General features: G+C 40.9%; 1 protein-coding gene across 1 annotated transcript; it reads right to left on the reverse strand.

The window, feature by feature from the left end:
* Positions 1-5,547: 5,547 nt before the first annotated feature.
* Positions 5,548-23,520, reverse strand: il2rg (interleukin 2 receptor subunit gamma). Its single transcript, XM_002934886.5, has 8 exons — positions 23,334-23,520; positions 13,491-13,578; positions 13,206-13,387; positions 11,372-11,520; positions 10,503-10,659; positions 8,054-8,153; positions 7,530-7,614; positions 5,548-6,676 (listed from the first exon to the last, which is right to left on the reverse strand). The coding sequence occupies exons 1-8, from the start codon at positions 23,434-23,436 to the stop codon at positions 6,551-6,553; spliced, it is 990 nt and encodes a 329-aa protein (XP_002934932.1). The 5' UTR covers positions 23,437-23,520; the 3' UTR covers positions 5,548-6,550.
* Positions 23,521-23,570: the final 50 nt, after the last annotated feature.

Genomic DNA, 23,570 nt, shown 5'->3' on the forward strand with positions numbered 1-23,570 from the left:
AAATCAGCTATATACTGCATCCTAACTGGTATATCTGTTTTTCAGCATTATAAATACTAAAACATATTTGTATCAATTTCTAGGAACCCAGTTGTTTTCTGGCCAGTGATAGGGGGGTGAGGGAATCATTAAGATATGTGCATAAATAGTGACATTTCTCTACAGAAAAGAAGGATGAATGAGATGGCTCTACACCGACTGTTGGGGGGCCCATGTGTAAGGGGGTGTAAGAGTTTTGTTAAAACCAATTAAAAAATTATGACTGTAGTTCACACCCCCAACAACTAGAGAGTGTGGGGCAGAATGTATAAAAGGGGACCACACCCAGAATTAGTGGTCTTTATGGGAGAACACTGGAAGAGAGCATCTGAAAGTGAAGAATAACAGTATACTGGGTAAGGAGAGATCAAAACAGGGCAGCTGATAGTTGAGCAGGCACTAGGAGTCAGGGTTAGGTAGTTAGGACCACCTATTGCCCCACCAAGGAGGGTAGAGGGAAATAGTTTTCCCAGTGGATCATCCACAGAATAGGGACCAGAGCAGATAGGAGGAGGGCTTGATGAGCTTCAGGCGAGTGTCGGCCAGTAGAAAAGGCCTGGTAGAATAGCAAAGGGGCACCGCAGGGAGTGCCGGATTGCTGAGCCAGGTAAGGACAGGAGATCCCAAGGAGACTGGAGACAAAAGTAGCTACGCCTGGTAAGACTGACTTCCTCTGGACACTGTGGAATTGTACATGTTTTGTGGAGAAAGCATTGTTGGAAACATCGTGAATCTTTACCTGTATGCTGTGACTCCCTTGTGATTAAAGTTATTTTGCATTACTGCTTGATACAAAGAGTGACATACGGGGTGACCTCTTTACACATGGTGCTTGCCTGAATTTTTCAGGTTTATAGTTGAAAAGTTGTGAAGCTGGAAACCTACATCCCACTGTCCCTGAAATGCTGCATGAGATAAGAGAAATTAAGGATATTTTTTACATTTAATGGTGGTGGGGGAGGGTTGAAGTGGTATTTCTTCTTTGACACTTCTTACTTTACCTTAATGATTTGCACCGCCATTGTTTAGACTGGGATCTGCTTCACTATGTTTTGACCCATAAGGAAAGAAAATCATCACAACTTTTCCCTTGGCTTGGTGCTTAATATATTTTCAAACAATATTTTCTACAAAGAGAATGCTGCCAGTAATAAGATGCACCGGGTGAGACCATGGGATGCATGGTGTCGCTTGCCTGCCCTCTTCTGTTCAGTGTTTGGAAATGCAGCGTTTGACAGGGACTGGGCTCCCATGCGTCCACTGCACGGGTCAGTAGTCACTCTCAGAAACATTACTAACACTAACAATACTGAACATGAACTATAGATATAGATAGGGAACTTTGGCACCTGTCAGTCAGTTCTTCAAACTGCAATTCAGTCGGTAGAATGTCAAAATCATGGAGAAAAAAAAGAGAGCTGTTCTGTTGTTGCTCTGCTTAGAAAAGATATGAGAAACCTCAGATGACTTGTATCAGGATAGACACAACGATGCTGGGGACAGCTACCCGGAAGAATTGCTTCAATATGCACTATATTTGCATCCATTTTAATGTAAACCGCACTGACCACAACTTCATTGGTAAATGTTAGGTTTCATAATTATATAGAGGCACAGGGGCTCAGGTTAAGTGATGTAATGCAGGTCATAGATATCCAAGGTAACTTCCTATACCGTCATATTTTACAAGAGAGGGTACCTTTCTTATAATGCACAATATAAGTCAAACAACAGGGCAACAGGGCATCATAAAGCACCATTCATGAGGTTAAATTTTACAGAAAGTCAGTTGTTATAATACACAAGAACCATGAATATTCTGTAATATATAGTAAATAAACATATCAGTTACAAGGTATTATTGGCTCTTGTGTAATATATGTTTATAATACACAAGAGCCATGAATATCCTGTTAATGATATCCTTGTAAACAGTGCTTAGTGGTGTCATCACCCCCTGTTATAAAATATGAGCTTTTATAAATCACCTCAGAGTTCCATGACCTGTATAAAAGCATGAGAATGAAGGCCTCATGCTTTTATATAGTCATGAAACTTCTTGGTGACTTGTTTTATCCTTATATTTTACAATAAAGGGGTCCAATATTCACTATATACAGTTGTAATTGGTGCTTAGTGATGTAAGTTATACAAACTTGTGTATTATAATAAATAATGTACCTCCTGTTGTAAAATATGAGCATATTAGAAGTCACCTTAGTTCCATGACCTGTATAAAAGCACTCAGCCTTTGGCCTTGTACCTTTATATGGCCATGAAACTCCTCTGTGACTTAATATCCTTATATTTTACATTTGTACATTATACACTATCAACATTACTGCAGATAAGCAGGGGTGTCCACAAAGGCAGGAATAAAGCGCAAGGCATGGCTGACAGGGCCCAAAGCACAGGGTGCTCATATGCGCCAAACCCCCTCACCTGGCGTGTTAGTGCACCCACTCCCGCAAGTTATGTGCGGGGGGTGGGGGGAGGGGTGACACATGTTTGGGTGGAGGAGAGCAGCACGGGACAGCAAACAGGGCTGAGATCCCAAGACCAGTCACCCCATGTCAGTAAAAGCATTGAAATCATCAGATGCACCCAGTAGGGTAATCACACAAGGTACTGAATCTCCTCCAGTATTGTATTGAAGCCTGAAGTTGCCTTGGACTACTGTGATTTACATTAATGCTGGAGGGAAAGAAAAATCAAACATTTTGCCACCTGCTCTGGGTGGGGGTGATAAAACAACCTGTGTGCCATTGCCCTTAAGAAAAGGCTCAAAGTATTTGTGTGAAAGTTCCCTCCAACACATTCTGTCTAGATCCCGTAACCCCAATGCAAGGACATCTGAAAAGCTGGGTCCTTCTGTCAATCTGCCTCTGACACAGGCTTTATGATATAACTCTGAGGGGGTCGTTGACCGCCTCTGTCCCAAGGTTTCCACAGTACTAGACTGACAACAATATTGGGGCTCATTGATAAACATTGGTTGCTATGGGTTACTGCCCAGATGCAAATAATCCCAATCAGTGATTAGCTTTTTTCAGCCAGCTGCAAATTGAACGCTGAGAGCCATTATCTGACTGGTTTCCACAGGTCACTGCTGAGATGCAGATTTGCCCAGTGTTTATATATGTGGAACTTTTGTAAGTACTTCACTTTTGACTTCTAAATACCGGTATATTTTTTAATGGCAAGGATTGTCAGTGTACAGGTACTTCCAGAAAGGTGAATATCCACTTTAGGGGTACTTGCATGTAATTCTGACAAAATGCTTAAAAAACAGGGTTTGACTGGCAGTTTATACATATGCTGAATGCACACGCACACACTAGTACTGTGTCACACAAATTTAGTGCAAATAATATGTATGTTTGTATGAATAAATCATACATTATACTGCAAAAGATACAGTTGCAAGTAAAATCTAACTAGAAAATTCAACTATGAATAACAAGATTATCAGAAATTACACTGATAAGGCTTACAGGAGAATTATGGGATAATGTAATAAAAGTAGCAACCAATCAGCCAAGAGCATTAAGGAAGCATCTGATTGTTGCTGTGAGTTACTAGACCTTAGCATTGGAGAATGTAAAACAACCCTAGTTTTTTTTACTGTTTTTAGAGAAATACTGGTGCCCCAAAACATATCAGCTTATACGTGGGTTTGTGGGACGGGGCACAAATATTCACTGATGATGATCTGTCACAGGGTAGACGACAAATGGCTGTGAGTAATGAGCAATGCGTTACTCATCTCACCAAGAGCAAGATATCTGTTCCTGGAATTCATTCAAGAACTGAATCATAACAAGATAAATGTATGTGCCGCAGCTGATATTTCCCCATTATAGATATCCATCATACGCGCAAACATGTACAGGGGGGAGAATCATTAACCTTATACAGGAAATAAAATGCCACATCTAATTTCTGCTGACAGCGAACACCCACTCCAGCTATAAATGGAGTTCCTATGGAACAATTAGAGTCATAATAACACAGGCCTCTCTATTGATGCTAATAACGCCTCCTGTGCACCTTTTCTATATTTGTCTTTTACAGCAAAACATTCAGTTATCACTAATGCTGATGGGGAGTTTTTTTAGGCTGAGACAGGGTGATAGAATGGCTGAGTGAATGGCAACACCAAATAGGCAAATAACTCCCCTCCTTGGCGGCTTGCCCTGTGTAGTGAGTCCAGACTTATTTCTCTTTTTCCTTTTGTCCTTGGAAGATCTCAGTTTCTTTTCCCTGTTACGGATAATGAGCCAGTGAGAACATTTAGGCCTATGGCACATGGGCTGTATACTGAGCTGGCAGAGAAATGCCTGAAACCGCTATTGCCTTCATCCCAGCATAGTATGTGCCATAGAATTAAATGTGCCAAGTGCTTCAAGTGAGGTTGTAGGAGGTGGCAGTGGTGGTTTAAAGCGTCTCTGTGCCAGATAAAACACACCGACGAGATTATTATTATTATTGGGAATGTGTAGTTATAATGTCAGTTTGTCTTTAAAAGAAAAACCACTTTTAGATTAACTTTTAACATGTTTTATGTCTCCATCGTTCTTCATTTTTATTTTCTATGTTTATTGAATCATATGCTTTCCTCTTCTGCCTTTTTTCAGAATGTGATTTTTAAATGCTGCCCTGGCTGCCCAGTAAACGCATTAGTTTTGCTGCTAATTGCACAGTTGCAGAACTAGGGCTAGGCAGAAGGGCCATGTCCCTAGGGCACAATGGCGAGTACGGTAGACACGTACCACTTCTGTTTGCCTACCCTTAGTTCAGGCCCACCCACTGTAGCCTGGGCCAGGAGTGAGAGAAAGTGAGGTTCCTGGCCCTGGCTCAGTTAGTACTGACAATTTTTGCAATGGTAACAAGCAGGGGGTGGGGGAGGTGGAGGAAGCTCATCATTCCTTGGCCTTGCCTAGGGTGCCCTTCCAACACAGGGCTGCTTTAAAGCCTTGGTGTGCCCTGGGCAAAGATCAAATTGGCAGGCCCCCTAAAGGTGGTTGGCAAACGAGTGGATCTTTCTCCTGATATGCCCACTTAAAGGTGGCCATACATGGCCTGATTTAAAGGACAAGGAAACCCTTTACCATGTTATTGGGAACCCTTAAGACTAATTTGGCAGCTTATCTGCCCATGCTTGGGGCCCTTCGACGGGCTTCCCAACTGATATCTGGCTGGTCCAAAAGACTTGATTTTCCTGTTGGATCAAGGACCACATTGGCTCAGTGATGTGGCCCTCACTCCATCAGCTCCTCTCCCCATCGCTCTAGGGCCAAACGATTGCGTTAGCCCCAAAACGGGAAACATATTCACTATTTTGGCAACCTCACCAAATAAGCAAATCTTATGGTGTATGGCCACCTTACAGTGGGTGACATTGGGCTAATTCGATCGTTTGGCTCTAGGGCCTGCTAAATTTACACCCATATGTAGTGCAATGCATAAAACAAATACTCAGAGATTCTAAATTTCATGAAATAAGAATTGCATTTTTGCTAAAATACATTTAATTACATATAAGATTCATGTGGTAAAAATATGTACAGACAACGACCAAAGGACAGATCCCCTTTATTCTACAGTGGCACTGTGATACCGTGTGTGCAATACTTGCAATAAAATCTTCAGGTAAAATGTAAGAGAGAGTAACTCCATTAAAGTAAGAGATTTATTCCCAGAATTGTTGAGTTGCTTTGTCATTAAAAGCTTTATGAACATCTTCCTGCTCAAGCAACAAAGGAAAAAGACCTATAAGTATTAATAAGTGACATTAACCATGTGTGAGATCAGGGCCGTATTTATATTAAGGCACCCGAGGGCCTGTGCTAAGGGCAGCAGGTTTTGGGGGGCAGCTCTCAGGTGCCTATATATTTGTTTCAATTAAAAAAATATATGCCTGCAGCCTCCGCCAAGGATTTCCATAGGCTGTGTTCATGACTTGAATCTCCTTCAATTGTGATTTGGTACAGAGCAGCTGATTTAGAGACGTGGCCCCTGTATTTTATCCCTGGTAACAAACACAAGCACTCAGCTGATTTTTAAGCTCGAAAAAAAAACCAAAATACATTCAACATTCATATATATACACACATATATAATATACATACATATATAATATATATATTGACCTTCCAAGCATAGAGCCACTGGCTGCTACCCAAAATACAGAACAAGTAGTAACAGGAGCACTCATGGTGTTGCGAAGAAAAAAGCCTTTACTTCATCAAAGGCAAAATAGTGCAGTTTCAATCCTCAAGAGATGCGCATCCTGACAACGGTCCCTAGAGGATCAAAACACGTCAATGTCTGCACTATTTTGCCCTTAACAAAGTAAAGACATTTTCTTCACAACACCACAAGTGAGTCCATTACTTCTTTGTATATATATATATACACACACATATAGAACTGGGCCCCTCAGAACGAATCTATTCTCTATTACATTGTTTTCCTCAACTCCAGTCCCCAGTCCCCAATCCCAGTTGCTTCAGGTGGGTGGAGGCTTCTTGATCTCTGCCACCGTGCATTCTGTGTCCTCGCAGACGCTGCATAAGGGCTCCGTATAGGTATGGTTCAAACTCTTCACAACATCTTTGGAAACGCCAGTCCATTCCTGGGGGGAAGGGGGTCACAGGATAAGATGGAACGGTTTCAAGCTATAGCAGAAATATTTTTTATCTGGACGCATGTACAATTATTATGTGGGTAACTGACAGACAGGGTACTCCTTGCTAATTTTCAATACCCTTATATTCTGGGAGAGGGAATACAGTATAACACATTAAAACACTCGGCTCATGTAAGGCTTACACATACAATCTGCCTACTTAGACCCTCCAGACCAAGTTGTTACCTTCTATGGGGCACTCGGGACTGCCTGTCCAACTGATATATTGCCAAAAATTTGGTAGACTTGATAAATCTTGTTGGTACATGTATGCTCACCTTAACTCATATAATCTGTGTTGTTACAAGCAGTGCAAAGATTGCAGCAATGCTTGAAACCTCTAGCAACCAATTATAAGGCAGTATTTACTGGCTTCTGATTTGTTCTTGTGAGCAACTTTACCATCTTCCTTTTTTATTTGGCTATCATGTACAGTGTTGGGAAATCCTTTCATGCTGTCCTCACAAACCAGTCCGCAAATATCCCCCCGATTATCCCCAGTTTGGCAGGACAGCCATCAAATGCCAGGAACAGCCGATGGCCCTTAGAGGTGGGCAGATGGCACAGAGGAGGTGAAGCGATGAAGTGGAGGGGCAGGGCAATGACAAGGAGGGGAGAGCCGATAATGCAGAGGGAAGGAAAAGGCTGGGTAGCATTGCTATCAACTGCAGATCTGCAAAGAATGATGGGGCCTTTTAAAAATTGATTGGTTTGTGCCTCTGTGTCCGTGAGCCAAAAGGTCCTGATAAGTACATTAGGGTATATTGGGGGTTTATTTCCATAGATGCCTTCAACTCACCTGGAAGTCACCGTTGAATATTTTGTAAAGATCCTGGAAATTCTTCTCGGGGTTTGGAATCTGAGGCACTAGAATCACCCAGATCCTGAGGGGAGACAGCAGGAGAATTAGGGGTTGGGCAGAGAATTAGACATAACGAAACTGAAAAACATCAGGCAACAGTGAGCAGGAGAAAGGATGGAACATGCAGTACAGAAAATAGATAGAATCAGGATTTGAGCAGGAAGAGAATTCATGTTCCACAGCAGGGGTGGGAATCCTGTGTCCCTCCAGATGTAGTGCAACTACAACATCCAGCACACTGGGTAGTATGGTTGGAACCTTATTTGTTTAATGTAGGTCATGTGTGCAAGCTACATTCAATATGGCTGACATTGCTGCAGACTACATTGAAAGTCAACATGCATCTAAACTGGTTATCATACAGGTTATCATACAGGTTGTATATAAATATAGGAGGGCAGCATTTCACCATGCCTGCTGTAGAGATAAAACACTATGAGATACTAGCGAGGGAATCTTACCGCTCTGTGCGGATAAACAGAACCACTAGGAAGAAAAACACAATGGGAAATCCAACGCTAGCAATGGTTTTGAAAGGAAAGGATGTCTCTTTGCTGGGAGCTGAATAATGGAGAGAAATAAAAAAACAACAGAAAATGGCATTAAAGGGTAACTGTCATTATTATCATGTTATTATTATTATTTTTTTTTTAAAAAATCACTAAACTGTGGCTGTTTAATAAATCTGTTTTAATTAACGATGTAATGAATAAATGTATTGATTTTAAATGAAAAGGGGTGTGAAGCCAAGAAGAAAATGTTGGCTAATAAGAGTAAATATAATAACCTCCCGATATGCATTAGAAAGGATCAGTGGTTTTAAGTTATTTGTAAATTTATAAAGTAGAAAAATGTATTTTCAACATCTGTCTGTCCCTCTCTGCACTCTTGGTCCTGACTCTTGAAACAATGAAGCTGGTTCTAGTCACGATCCAGTTCCTGCAGTGTTTGCATGCATCGTAACCGATCTGGTAATCAGCTGGCTTCGGCTACATGGTTTCAATAGTCATAGCCAGTAGTGTAGTGTAGTAATTGCAAGAGACAGACAGGTACTGCTTTCAATAGCAATTACATTTAAATGTAACTTAAATGTATTTACATGTAATGGATGTCAACTGGGAAATTGCTTAAAATGATATATTCTTTCATTCTGTAAAATTGTATTTTTAAGTATTAATCAGTTTTTTCCCTGACTGCAACCCACCAGAGTCAAGATAAGTCGTTAAGCTTTGCCCAGACCCAGTGTGCAAAGTGCAGAAAAAGGATGCAATCGGCCATTTCTTTTGTTCTTTGGACACTGTGTCTGGGTGTGCGGAAATAGCCACAACCTTCTGTGCTTGTAGTTCTTTGAATCTTGTGTGGCCTGTGTTAGGAGCTGCTTGATTCAAAATGAGTGAGATGGGCGAGGCACGTAGGCGTCCTTCCTTCCCGCCCCTACCGTGCATATCATTCTGAGTTGCAATGTAGGAATGGCCAGCGCTGGATTTGAGTTTGGGGTAGTAGTAGTTACCATTACACTATCACAGTGTTTTGTATCCCAAACATTAAAATGAAAGAACCATATATTTATGTGTAAGTGCACTTTACCGGAAATACTAGGCAATGTCTCTATGAAGATTCTCATTCATCCAGGTCATGATATACAGTATCTAGTAGAATTACGTCTAAAACAACTGGACTTTTCTAAGTTTTTTCGTGAAAACCTTTCAACACTCATCCGAGTGGCTTCTTCAGTTCAAATGACTGGTAGGGTATACCCAGCATTTAAACCCTTGAGGGTAGCACAGTCACAGACATCCAATCACAATGGTTCCATTGAACATATTCAGTTAGGTGTTAGCTGAAACTGACAGGTGTAAGAAGTTATGATCCAGTCACAATGGTACCATGATTCTCATTGATGAAGGTGTTAATCCTTGACTGGAAGTGTAAACTGGCATTGTATGTTGATGACAAGTGGTGTCACAGGCCCCCTTCTCTGTTCAGGGATGGGTTTTCCAGACTGGCATGAATGGCCTCTTTCATACCTCTTTCAAACCATCTGTCCTCTCGGTCCAAAATATGCACGTTACTGTCCTCAAAAGAGTGACCTTTTTCTTTGAGGTGTAGATAGACTGCTGAGTCTTGCCCTGAGGAGATCGCCCTCCTATGTTGGGCCATTCTCTTACAGAGAGGTTGTTTTGTCTCCCCAATGTATAAGTCTGAGCACTCTTCACTACACTGGACAGCATAGACCACATTACTTTTCATGTGATTTGGTGTAGGGTCTTTAGGGTGCTTGCGCCATATGATTTGTTTTTTGTGTAAGATTTTACATGCGACTGCATTAGTTGGGTTGGGTCCTTTGCAATAGAAAAAGTGGAATTTTAATTTTAATAATGGTGAAACTACTACTTTCAAATTAAAAGTTGTTTAGCATGCGTGTATGCATTTGCCTATATATATATAAATATGTTTTAAAGTGTATGCTGTACACAGGGGCTCTTACCCCTGCCTCCTGTTCCACTGACTTGTGACCTTTAAGCCAGCCATACACAAGATTTTCGTACCATGTATATTATATAATTTTCGTACCATTGCGATTGGTTGTTTAGTTGATTAGACAGATTAGAAAATTTTGGTAGGATAATGATAAAATCTGCGCATGTATGGTGTATCTGACAATATCCGTGGGGGACCTACAATGGAAGTCACTTTCGTACAGCTGGTGTCTTCCAACTATTTCATGTTCAGAACATCCTACGATTGTTATTTTTATCCTACAATTTCAGTGTGAATGTTAGTTTTAGATTGTTGCATTTAAGTGTACGATCGATAGCCAAACGTTCATTGGAAGAAGACTAAAATCTGCATGTGTATGGCCAGCTTTACTCTCATACAAATATATATAAATACATTTTTGTCTCTTACTTGTGTCATTTCTGCCCCAGGAAACACCTACACTCCACTCGCTCCACAAAACAGTGGAGGCACACAATTCGTTCAATTTGCTTCTCACGTGAAATGTGTAGAGCTTGTCACGGCTATAGCTTGGTAAGGAAAACTGTTTGATAGTAACATTCTTCACCTGGGCAAAAAGGAGAAAGCTGGCATTAGACAGGCAGAAGATGGCATGTCTGCATAAGCTAGGGAAGAAAACAGAGAAAAGTTAAGGCAAAAATAGCAGTAGTTAAATGCTAGGGGATGCTGGATTTAAGAGCAAATAAGTTTTCCATAGCAGGGGTTTTGATTGCACCTTTGCTAAATGCCACAAGGGAACTAAAGGATTTGATTTCTCAAGAACTGGCAAAAAGAGGACTCAAAATTATTTCAACCATAATGCCTGACCATCTGGCCATGTGTCGATAGCCAGGGCCCTGGTACATTAAGGATGATGTGCTCTGAAGGAAGTCAAGACAAGCCTCAGCAGTTCTGGCTTAATCGGAACAACAGAAGAGTGGCCATACATGTGCTCAGCCTGCTGGCTGATTGTCCAGAGCATCATTTGGATCAACCCACGTATAGCCACCATTGGAGTACTTCACAATCAAGGCATCAATCTCTGGGTCTATTTAGTATGCCGGGACCCCAACAAACCCATTGAAGTTTCCATTGTGGTTGGAGATATAATAAAGTGGTCAATGAAAATTGAAGTCATTCATTACTAAATGTTTTGATATTCCATTTTTTCTAACAACCATTTCAGACACACTCATTAACAGGTAAAATAAACAGGCCCCCAGCATATACTCTCAGAGACAGTGATATATATTATATATAATATTGTATAGCTTTATTACCGTCCATGAGTTGCTGGCCAGGCTGCGATATTGCACCTGGTAAGTGAGACAGTGGTCCTTGAATTGGCCAAGCAATGGCTCCCAGCTCAGAAGAAGCTCCAAGTCACTTCTGTTCTCTACATGCAGCTTAACAGGAGGCTCCAGCCTAACTGCAATAGAAACACATAATCGTGCTGCTGGATGTTAGTTATCACATGGGAAGGGAGTGCTATTTATATTCCTGTGTGGCCGAGGCAGTTTGGTGTACACCCTGTTTCGAGGCATTCTAGAGGAGTCTTTCATTGAGTGATTGTCAATCACATACAGGGGACACAAGTTAATTAAATAAATAAATTACACGTAAAAGTAAACTCAGCCATATATAATCACTATTTATTGGGCCTGAGAGAAGCTGTTTGGGCCTCTGTGTACTGTACTTGCCAGGGCCTATTTTGAATCCCAGTCTGAACCTGGCCCCTCAAATCCACCAGAGCACAAACGACCAATCTCATTCCTTGCCTGTCAGCACCTATACTGCCACTTCCCTATAACCTCAGCTTGCCCATCACAAAAGTTCACACATTGGCAGTGCACTCCAGGTCAGCATAAAAAAGCCGCAACAGGTGATATTAAAATCGATCAACCTTTATTTGCACATCTAAAAAACACAGCTTGAGGTCTTACGCGTTTCGTGACAGCGCACTTCCTCAGAGACCTCAGCTTGCCCATCCCTTCCTCTTCCTGTACTAATTCTGGTGTTAGCACCACTAGCCCATGGCACAACTGAGAGCCAGAGGGGCAGCAATCCAACAACTAGAATATTGTTTATAAAATTCCTTCCTTCCTTCCTCCCTTCCTTCCTATTACATTAAAGAAATATAAGCAGTCTTGCAATTGCTAATCAGATTTTATAATTCTAAATTGTTCCATGACTCCTTTCCAACCACCTTAATCCTGCAACTAGAACATCAGAGACCCCAGCTACCAGAAAGTAGATCATGAGGGCAGGTTCCTATAACTGACAATTTATTTTCTTATCCCTAACATTCTTTCGGATATTTAAACATCTGCGTGGTCACTATGGCCAGCCACCATATTTGTAGTCTGAAGAAACCACAAGGGAGCCCTGGGAATTATAGGCAAGATGGTGGCGCATAGTAAGAAAGATACTGGAGGTTTTTTTTTCTAAACAGAAGCGGGCCACAGAAAAACTTTGCAATTTAAACGGGTGGTACACCTTTACATTTAAGTATTTCCTATACTAAAAGAAACCGTACAAATGTCTGTACCATACTCAAGCTTGAGAAAGGGTCCGGAGGGTCCCGAAACGTTGCTCTTTGCTTGTTTATATGTACTTGGGCAAATAAAATACAATTTTTTCACGGCTTGCATCTTCAGTGGGCTACTGGATTTTTTTGCTGTTGGATATTGACCCCCATGCAAGGTGAGGTTCTTCCAGTATTTGCACCTGATACCCGTTTGGGTAAGTTAACAGAGGGTTGAGCTCCCCAATACTGCTATTGCTGTACCATACTAAAAGTCATTCAAAGGTGATCTATCCCTTTAATACACTGGGAGATGCCAAACCTATTGTCATCCCCACTTTATTATCCCCAATGTATTAGTCCAATGGCAAATGTTATTGAATAATTTCATTGTAGGCCTAGATAAGGGATGCCCAAAATCTTTTGCATGAGTTTGACAAATCTCAGGAGTGACATTATACACTAGGCAATACTAACCATACCCAGCATACAGCTCCCCTTTATTCAACATTACAGGAATGTAACTGGGAAGTTTCTTTATGAATGCATTTTGGCAGAAATGTGTAGCTGCTGGAAATGATGGAATGTACCCAAATTTTGCAGGTTCCGAAAACGTTGTACATGCTCCTGTTTGCTGCTGCTGTTCAGTCTCACATTGAATTCTTTAAAAGTTCTGACAGCAGATGAGTTGAACCAGCAGCCTATATTGATCCCATTCTCCTGTAGGTAGCGAGTGCATGGTGCAGCTGTCGTATTTCCATCCGACGTGTACCTGAAATACATGGAGGTAGCACACTTTAGTGAGATAAATGTTGTACAACAATGCCAATGTCGTGTACCAGTGCGTATCATTGCCCACTCCATGTATTGCTCACCAGTAGTAAAGGGAATAGTTCTCAGGAGACAGTGCTTCTTTGTTCCACATGCATGTCATGGATTTCTCCTGCGTCACGATACAATTTACTGTAACACAAACACGGGTCATTACATTGGTGTATAAATGCCTTTTATTTTATTATTAACCAGCGCCAGAACTAGGGGTAGGCAGAAGAGGCAGCTGCCTAGGGCGCAACGATTGGGGGGCGCCAGACAGGTACCTCTCCTGCCTACCCCTAGTCTGTGCTGTGCTCTGGTTTCATTGCCCCCGCCGCTTGTCATTACGCGGCGGGGGTAATGAACTATCGGTTCGCATCTCACCCCCCCCCCCCGGGGGTTGCCTAGGGTGCTCTGTCGGCTCGGCCTGCCACTGTTATTAACGCACGATTCACTAAAAGTATATTTGCGTTAATTTAGAAGCGATGCTGTGTGCGTTATTTAAGTCGCAAAGACTATTTTCGTGCGGTATTTGACGGAATGCGCGCTAATCAACGCATCGTGCACAAATAGTTGTCACGTGTGAAAAAACGCACGCCATATTAGCCATACAGGGCATTACTTTCGTAAAACTACTGTTCTGAAAATGCCCATTTCCCTGCAAACTGGCGGCTGCATCACTCTAGGGCCAACACAGACTTGAATAAATCCCACTGCAAAGTCCATATTGTGTTGCCAAAAGCTCATGAACTGTACTTTTCTATAATTACCTCCTGCCTCAAGTAGGTGTTAATTTTCACACAGACTAATGCGATATTTACCGCGTCTAAGTGTTTGTGAATCATGCGTTAGTATTATTTGGGGGCGCAAATTAACGCATGCGTTAAAATTAACGCATGCGGTAGCGCAAAATTTAACACATGTGATATGTGACTTAACGCATGCGTTAATACTTTAGCGAATCACGCGTTTTTTTCACGTCACTTTTAACGCAAAAAAGCATACGATATGCATTATCGCACTTTAGTGAATCAACCCTATTTTTTTGTTAAGCCCTCACCTACCCAAGGTAAAGCCCTGCCACTTGCAGATACACCCATATCCTGCCCCAAACACTACCCTCTTCTCTCACTTGATAAAGGGTATTGACCCGAAACATGTTGTGTTACCACTACTCACAATAAATGTTTTTTGGATTTCTACAATTGTATGTGGTTGCAGCACAGAGCAACAACTAGAAGCTAAAGCTTTTTTTCACAAGTATTTTATATAAAGTTCACAGACAATTTTTTTTGAACCTCTTCTCCTTTTTGTCTTTTGAGTTTGAGATAGTCCTCCTCTTCCTCACCATTTATGTATACAGAGCCAACAAGTTATGCAGTGCTATAACACACCGAGGTCAACAAACAAGGGTTAAGGAATAAATATGGGATTAGAGGACTCTGCTCACAAGCAGCTTACAAACTAAAATTCTGACAAATAGGACAGTGAGGGGTTCTGGGGTCTCAGTGGAGTGAACATTCCTTAGCTGCCCAGTGAGTCTCCTTTCCCAAGTACACCTGTGGCCTCCAAGGGGTTAAATGTGTATAGTCTGCTGAGGAAATTCCACACCAATTCTTAATGGTATATAGTCAGGGCAGCCTTCAGCAGGTGCCAGCGGTACCTGGAAACTTGTAGGGGCACAATTGTTGCTGGGACCCTAAATGCAATTTTTAATAAAGTACAGTATGATACAGGGCCTCATATGTGTCCCCAGTGGGGAATGTGGGTTTCTGATTGCAGCCTGACCTGCAGTTAACATTTATTACATGTTATGCATATTATAAAAAAAATACAGTATGTTTTAAAAGGGAACTTAAAGCTTCTCTGCCAGTTTTTCTAATGCAGTGCCATTACACTACTGCCCAGCTCCCCTCCTGTACCACTTCATTGGCAACAACCAAATGTAATATGGTTCTGTAGTGATAGAATCACAGAGATGTTCAGCAAAGTTGATGGATACCATCTTGGTCCACAATCCACATCCCTTCTGTTCCCTATTTGGATTTCTGGTACTGCAATGATTGGCCATGGGTCCCAATAGCCCCTAGTTATGCTGCTGCTGCTGCTAGTGACTGCACAAATGTACAGCTGGCCTAACAGCGATACAGACTCTTGCTTGTGGGTTTTTTTAGGCTGCACTCACCATCAAGTTCAAATGGGGTTACATAAATATCCTGTGTTGTTATCACACATTGCTAAAGGAAATAATAAAAATGCCTAAGCAATAAGAACTTGCTCACAATCTAAAGTTAACAAAGGATACAACTGAACCTGCAATTTCTACTGCAACAAAATACACAAAACCAAAGTCAGTTATAGAGTTTGTTACCAGGCTGCGGGCGCCAAACTCACAGCCAACATACATGGAGTTATTGTGCGAACAAAAAATAAATGGGTCCTGTCAAACGGAGACACAAAAGGGCTCATTTACCAGGGTTTCCAAAACAGCCACATTTGTGTGCGAATCATGTCAAAGTGCAAGAGCAACTGTGCAAATTTTGATGGATCGGGTGTAATTGCATCAGGCATATGGCTCCTTGATTGCACTGGAACACAATGTCAGATAGAGAATTTGTGATCAGAAGTTTGAACAGGTGCCTATCAGTGATCATGTAGTAAATAAATAAATATTTTATATATATATATATCTGGATCCTCGCTGATCCAGAGGAAGACTCCACACAAGGTTCTGTGACCAGTAAAGACTGTGATGGGTTATTTGGTAGCCCACTGTGGACTAGCAGTCTCATTGCAGGCGAATCTATAGATGGGCACACTTCCGGAGGGGAGGGGGGCTGTGGGGGCTTGGGTGCACATCTTGCACCTAGGCTCACTCAATAGTAGTTACAAGCTCCAAGCCAGAAATTCAAGAATAAGCACCTTCTTTGAGACCACAGGGAGCAACATCACAGGGGGTGGTAAGCAACATGTTGCCCCTGAGCCACTGCTTGGGGATCATTGACTTAAACCAGGGGTAGGGAACCTATGGCTCGCGAGCCAGATGTGGCTCTTTTGATGGCTGCATCTGACTTGCTGCCAAATCTTTAATAAAAAAATAACGGGGGTGTGGCCAGCGCTCGGCGGATAGAAGATGTGTTCTAAGCCTTAGAACACGTCTTCTATCCGCTGAGCACAGGCCACGCCCTCCTCCGCATCGCATCCGCATCCGGCATCCTTGGCACCCACCCTACCTTGCCCCGCAGAATCCGCGGGCAAACATATTGTATGGCTCTCACAGAATTACATTTTAAGATACGTGGTGCTTATGGCTCTCTCAGCCAAAAAGGTTCCCGACCCCTGACTTAACCATACATGTGATCAACCGTTGGCTAACCAGGGTCATTTCAAGAAAAACAGAAGATTTTTTTCATTGAACTGAGTTCAATTTGTAAATGTAATTGCTATGGCACCTAGTTTTTGTTTCTCTGAAACAGCTTATCTTCCGAGAGTTTTAATGAACCCCAAAAAAAGATTTCGCAAGGGGCCCAGTAACCTAGAGGTACAATAAACCACCGACGTGACTATTTACTTATCAATAACTGTGGCAACAAAATAAAGGAATATGGTCAGTTTCACTGAAAAACCACAGATAAATTTCCATTAAGCTCCAAGGATGAGGTTGGGTTGATCACTGTGCAGATTCGTCATCTTGGTTTAAACAGATTGTCAGCAATGTTTATCAGCTCAAATGAAATCAAGGTATTAGTCAGGAGTGGAAAATTTACCAATTCACTAAATGTCAGCAAGATAAGCACTTGTTTTTAATTAGTCACAGACATGATGAACTTGTATCCCCTAATAAGTAACATTATAAAGGTGGCCATACACAGGCAGATTTAAGCTGCTGATTCAAGTCCTTTAGACCAATTTGGCAGAGTATCTGCCCATGTATGGGGCCCTCTGATGGGCCTCTCTGATCAATATCTGGCCAGGTGTGTATCAGGCAAGCCCTAGGGCCAAATGATTGAATTAGCCTGATATCGCCCACCTTAGGAGGGCATATAGGGAGAAAATCCACTCGTTTGCTGACCCCGCCAGATGAGTGGATCTCAATGTGTATGGGAACCTTAACTGTAACAGAGCAATGCGTCACAGAACAAAGAGTTCTTTTTTTAGTGATTTTTAACAAGTCAAAAGTTTGCCCCAGATCTTGTAACCTATAGCAACTAATCCCATAGACTCCATTTTAATCAACTAATTAAAATTTATTTAAATGATTTCCTTTTTTTCTGTAAAATGATTAAACAGTACCTTGTACTGACCCCAACTAAGATAGAATTAATCCTTATTAGAGGCAAAACAATTCTGTTGGGTTTATTTAATGTTTCAATTATTTTTTTAGCAGACAAAGTATGGAGATCCAAATTACAGAAAGCCCCTTATCCAGAAAACCCCAGGTCCCGAGCATTCTGGATAACAGGTTCTATACCTGTATGTCAGTGAATAACCAAAACTATAACAAATCATATATTTCCTAAATGCCATTACTATACTTTTATATATGCACAAAAATACTACTGATTTGGAAAGCCCCGTGTCTCCCGACCCTAGCACTTGTACAGAACAACACCCCACAGTGAGTAGAATACTGAATTTTCAAAGCAGGGCACCAGAAATAGGCATATTCTACTTAGGCCAATAGTATCCCTAGTAATAAGATAACCCTGGTAAAATAGATATTTTTAAAAAGTACACATTTTAAAAAAATTCAAATGGTTTGTTCTACTTGTTTTAAAAGCTTCAAAGCTTGTGTAAAAGGGAATGCCGGGGGTATTTTTAACAGTTTGATACCCAATATGTGTAGCATTGCTAACGTATGGAAAGTTTGCTATTTACAGCATCCTATCTGCCCCATGTTTAATGATCAACCATCATAACTATGAATACTAGGGGTCTTCTGAGCAGTTAGATACTAAGTAGACATAGTATTACAAAACTATGTAAAGACTCGAAAATAAAAAATTATGGTTATGGAAAGGAGACCATAAAGATTGCAGGTTTCCTATAAATAAAGCCTTTATGTAATGTACTTGTCTAGTAGGATGGACATTGGATAATCCACTATAGAAACACAGCTATTTGAAGTGATAAAGTGAAGGTACTGTACCAGAGGGCACACATGCTAGGGTAAATCAGCCATGAAAGGTCATGGCTGTGTCATTTTACTATTTTTACATTATTCCCTGTCAGCTGATCAGTAAGGGACACACTGAACATCACAAAATGATGGCTCTGGGCAAAAGGATGATGTTTGCTGATATGTATATGCCAATTTGGTTTCTAAATTATTTAACTTTTTGTTCAGTTTGGAATTTCAGCAGCTATCTGGTTGCTAGGATCCAAATAACCCTAGCAACCATGCAGTGGTGTGACTGAGAGTCTGGAAGACGAATAGAAGAGCCCTGAAAGTTGCTGAATAAAAAGTAAAAATAACAACTAAATTGGAGCCTCACAGAGCAATAGTTTTTGACTGCCGGGGTCAGTGACCCCCATTTAAAAGCAGGAAAGAGGCAGATGAAGATGGCGAATAACTCAAAAACTATATCAAATAAAAAATGACCAATTGAAAAATTGCTAAGAATTGGCCATTCTATAACAAACGAAAAGTTAGCTTAAAGGTGAACTACTTCTTTAAGAGGGAGCTGAGCGCCAGTGAAGTACAATTTATGTTGCTGGACTCCAATAAGTGAAACGCAGGCTGTGGGTTTACATGGCAAGCTCCAATCCACATGTGAATGTGACCAGCTGCCATTCCAAGGGTTTATACAGAGTCAGAGGTCAGTTTTTTTCTTGGGCATTTAGCAAATATGATAAATTGCTTCATGAACAGATACTGGAAATGGGAATCAGAACCTTATTCAGTATTCTATATTGCTGGGGGCCCCATCAGCCACTGGATGTCCTGCCCCGATTCTTATGGGACCCCATCAGCCACTGAATGTACTGCCCCTATTCTTATGCCCCTGGTAAAAACTCTGCCTGTTTTTTTGGAGCCCTACAGCACATACTGAATGTGCATGGTATTAACAGACCCATTGTAACTCCAGGCTTGATCTCATTGAACTCGGTTCTGGAAGATAAACAAGACTGTTTTGGTACAGGTATGAGACCCATTATCCAGAATGCTTGGGACCTGGTGTTTCCCGGATAAGGGGTCTTTCCATAATTCTCCTACCTTAAGTCTACTAGAAAAACTATTTTAACAGTAATTAAACCAAATAGGATTGTTTTGGCTCCCAAAAAGGATTCATTATATCTTAGTTGGGATCAAGTACAAGGTACTGTTTTATTATTACAGAGAAAAACAAAACCCTTTTTAAAAATGTAAATTATTTGATTAAAATAGAGTCTGTGGGAGATGGCCTTTGTGTAATTCAGAACTTTCTGGATAATGGGTTTCTGGATAAGGGGTCTGTTAGCTGTACTTTAAAAGACTCCCCCCCACCCATTTTTTTTTTATTACAAATCATATTTCCCTTTTCCGGATCCCTTATCTGGAAACCCATTATCCAGAAAGCTCCAAATTGCGAAAAGCCCGTCTCCCATAGACTCCATTTTAATCAAATAATTCAGAATTTTAAAACTGATTTCCTTTTTCGCTGAATTAGCAAAACAGTACCTTGTACTAGATCCCAACTAAGATATAAATAATCATTTTGGGATACCAAACAATCCTGTTGGGTTTAATTAACATTTTATTGATTTTTTAGTAGACTTAGGGTATGGAGATCCAAATTACGCAAGACCAGAATACCCTTGGTACCGAGCATTCTGAATAATGGATCCTATACCTGTACTACATAAATAAGGATTTCAGTGCATGTTCCATGAGTGCCCAAGCCCCCAGCACAGTATAGTACAGGGGTTGAGTTGATTATACAGGTTGAATAATATAAGGCAGGTCTAAGCACCAATAGCCCCAGGAAGACATTTAGTTGATCTGCTGCAACTTAACATTACTTAATGGTTTAATTCTTACACATTTGATAGTTAAGAAATTCTAACATAGAGGCTTTAATTCCTGCACACATACTGTATATATCCCGTGCCCACTCATACAATTTGCCTGTAAGTTATCACCTGAGCAGTGTAAGGCGTGCGTGTCTGAAGCCCTTTCATTCTACATAGAAAGGAACCTACACAAACAATAAAATGTGTAGGCTAGAAACAGCTCACTTCCTGTACATTTCATTTAAGAGAGTCAAAATGAAGGTTAAAAAAAATGACATAATGGAAGCGCTAGAAACCAAGTTATTAGCACCCTGTGTAATGGTGTGTAATGGTGTGTAATGGTGTGTAATGGTGTGCCACGGCTCAGTCCCCACGTGAGGCTGTTACTTTTGGTGAACGGCACAAACACATCAGTTTGGCCAAAACGTATCAGCAACTGGCATTTATTTCTTCTAAACAACTTGGCATTTGCTCAGAATTACACCTGGAAATAAAATACAGAACTTCACATCTATTACTATATAATGCTATGGAATCTGTTATTCTGCTATCCTAAGAACTCTGCAATACAACAACACTTGCCATAGTATCCTATATAAACACACCATTCTCTCACATTTTGCACCCCAGGTCCCACACATTCCAGATAAAAGACCCAATACTTATGTCTTAAAGAGTTAACTGTTTATTCAACTTTTATATGTTACAGAATGGCCTATTCTAAGCAACTTTTCAATTGGTGTGTTTATTGTATTACTTTGTATTTATCTATTATCTTAATAACCCCGTTTGTATTAATGTATTCTACTGTATAGCACTGCGTACATAAGTAGCGCTTTATAAATAAAGATATACATACATACAGTACAACTGGTCTTCATTATTTGTTTTTTTATAGTTTTTAAACTATAAAACCAAGACTTCTTCATCTAACTCTATTGATAAGGCTACAGATTTACTATTTGTCTTATGTTTTAAAATGTCTTTTTATATTCATATACCATATTCATAAACCATATTCATATACCAGCCTCTCATTTAAGCTAAGGTAATTTGGACCCGAGCAACCAGATAACTGCTGAAACTCCAAACTGGAGAGCTACTGAACAAAAAGTGAAATAACTAAAAAATGAAGACCAATTGCAAATTGTCTCAGACTATCACTCTCTACATCATACTAAAACTTAACTCAAAGGTGAACAACCCCTTTAATGGCAATAAGCATTCCATTGAATGAAAGTAAACATTTAGCCGAAATGTTTTACACACTGAATTCCGTCATGATTTATATAAACAGATTCAGCAGTCGTTCTCAAAAACCACGGATGTTTCTTTCTCTCTGTATCATACATATCTGGTTGTATCTATTTCTTATGCTATTTTCTCCTTCAACAATGGTTATGCCCCAGTGAGGGGCCATTTATCTCTCACACTGTAGGGTGCAAATAAAAAACAGGCACAAGCCAATATGGCTTCCACACTCTGCACCCTGCCCTGTAGGTGAGTACCCTGTAGGGCAAGGACTTGTGCTCTCAGCATGAATACAGTGCTGTCTGCTTTATAATAGGGCTCTATTCATGATGAACAGGTGGGGAAAACACTTGTCCCCTACCCAGCTGGCAGGTGGTAAGGATATGGCTGCCTTATGACTGCCAGTACTATGGTCTGCACCTTGTGCCAGGGTTTAAACCCACCAAGAGCTGCAGTCACAGGATGACCAAGCAGTGTTGGACTAGGGTGTCCCAGGCCCATTTGTGGTCCTTTTAGGGTACATACGCAACTCCTCCACCCCCAGTCGCACGCACGATGGATTGGATGCCCTGATACATTCTTATGGGGTGAGGGCCTAAGTTGCCTGAAAGGAATCGAGTCTAGGTTGGCAGAGCCCATCGAGTTTTTTCCCAGTGTCCTGCTGGCCCAGTCCAACCCTGTCGCCAAGGTTTCCATTACTTTAAGAATAAGAACTAAGTGGGCAATTTTGCATTCAGGGTCATTGTAAATTACCCCTTAGGTCCTGTCCCAACTCAGTCGTTTCTGGAGGGATTTTATTGCATGATTAACACAAGAGAATAGCTCTAGGAAATACTAGAGAATTATGGGTTAATAAAAATAAACAGTGGATATTTAAAAGCAAAGCAGAACCTCCAATTTCAGAAACATTTTTAGCAGCTAGCAATGGCCCAACACTAGGAATATCATTACACAATGTTCCATTAGACAAATAAAAACTGAAATATTATAGCATAATGGTTCTAATGACAAGTTGGCAACAAAGCTGCCCTGGCATCACGTCAAAACAAATGATATCTATATAGAAATGTGATGAGAAATCCTGATCAGAACTCGCCATCCATTGGGCCACTGGGGATCTCTATTACACACAAATGGGAATAAAATGATAGTAATGCACTTCTATGTCACTTTATCTCTCATGTCACACTCTTTTCAACACCAGCTTTAGCATTTGAAACAATCAGGTGCTCTAAAGGAAATACTGTTCTAGTATAAATATACCCCCACAGCTCAGAAACTACAGCCACGGTAGAACCGATAACTTTGAGTAACACAGTATATTTTACAGTATAACTGTGTCCAGGGTACTTGTGTACGCTCTACCCCCCAAAGCTGTCCCAAATTGGCAAACAAGATACAGAAGCAGATGAAATTAGAAACTTCATCCACAGACAGAGTTAAAATTGCAGAATTGCAGTGATAATATCTTAACATTAAATTCTCAGTACAACACAAGGTTATATTATAAGCTAGACTATACACAGTCCAGTAATGTCCCTTAATGAGTTCACCCTTAAAAATCAAAAATGCCCCTAAACAAAAATGGAAAGCACCAAAGATGGCAGGCAGCAGACATCCATAAGGCAAGCAGCAGAGAGCATGTTAGTCTAGTTGGGTACCTGTTATGGAGTTGGCCTGACTGCAGCAGTTAAGCAGTAAGAAGGTGATGATGAACAGAGAAGATCCCATTTTTCTCATGTTTCCATAGAATATACCAGACATGACATTTCATGTAGATGGAGATGGCTGCTCTTGGATGCTGCTTGTGTCTCTCTTTCAGTTTCTGAATCAAACATCCCCTCCCTCGTTCCTTATCTGCCTAGCAAGCATGGTGAGCCACTCATTTCCTGTGCACT

This window comes from Xenopus tropicalis, chromosome 8, assembly GCF_000004195.4.
Source record: "Xenopus tropicalis strain Nigerian chromosome 8, UCB_Xtro_10.0, whole genome shotgun sequence".
In the NCBI taxonomy this organism is placed as follows: Eukaryota; Metazoa; Chordata; class Amphibia; order Anura; family Pipidae; genus Xenopus; species Xenopus tropicalis.

Coding starts and splice junctions, on each gene's coding strand:
- il2rg (XM_002934886.5), bottom strand. CDS start 23,436: ATGTCTGGTATATTCTATGGAAACATGAGAAAAATGGGATCTTCTCTG. Junction 13,388..13,490: donor AACTATTCCCTTTACTACTG/GTGAGCAATACA, acceptor CATGTATTTCAG/GTACACGTCGGATGGAAATA. Junction 11,521..13,205: donor TCGGAACCTGCAAAATTTGG/GTACATTCCATC, acceptor TTTCTATTGCAG/TTAGGCTGGAGCCTCCTGTT.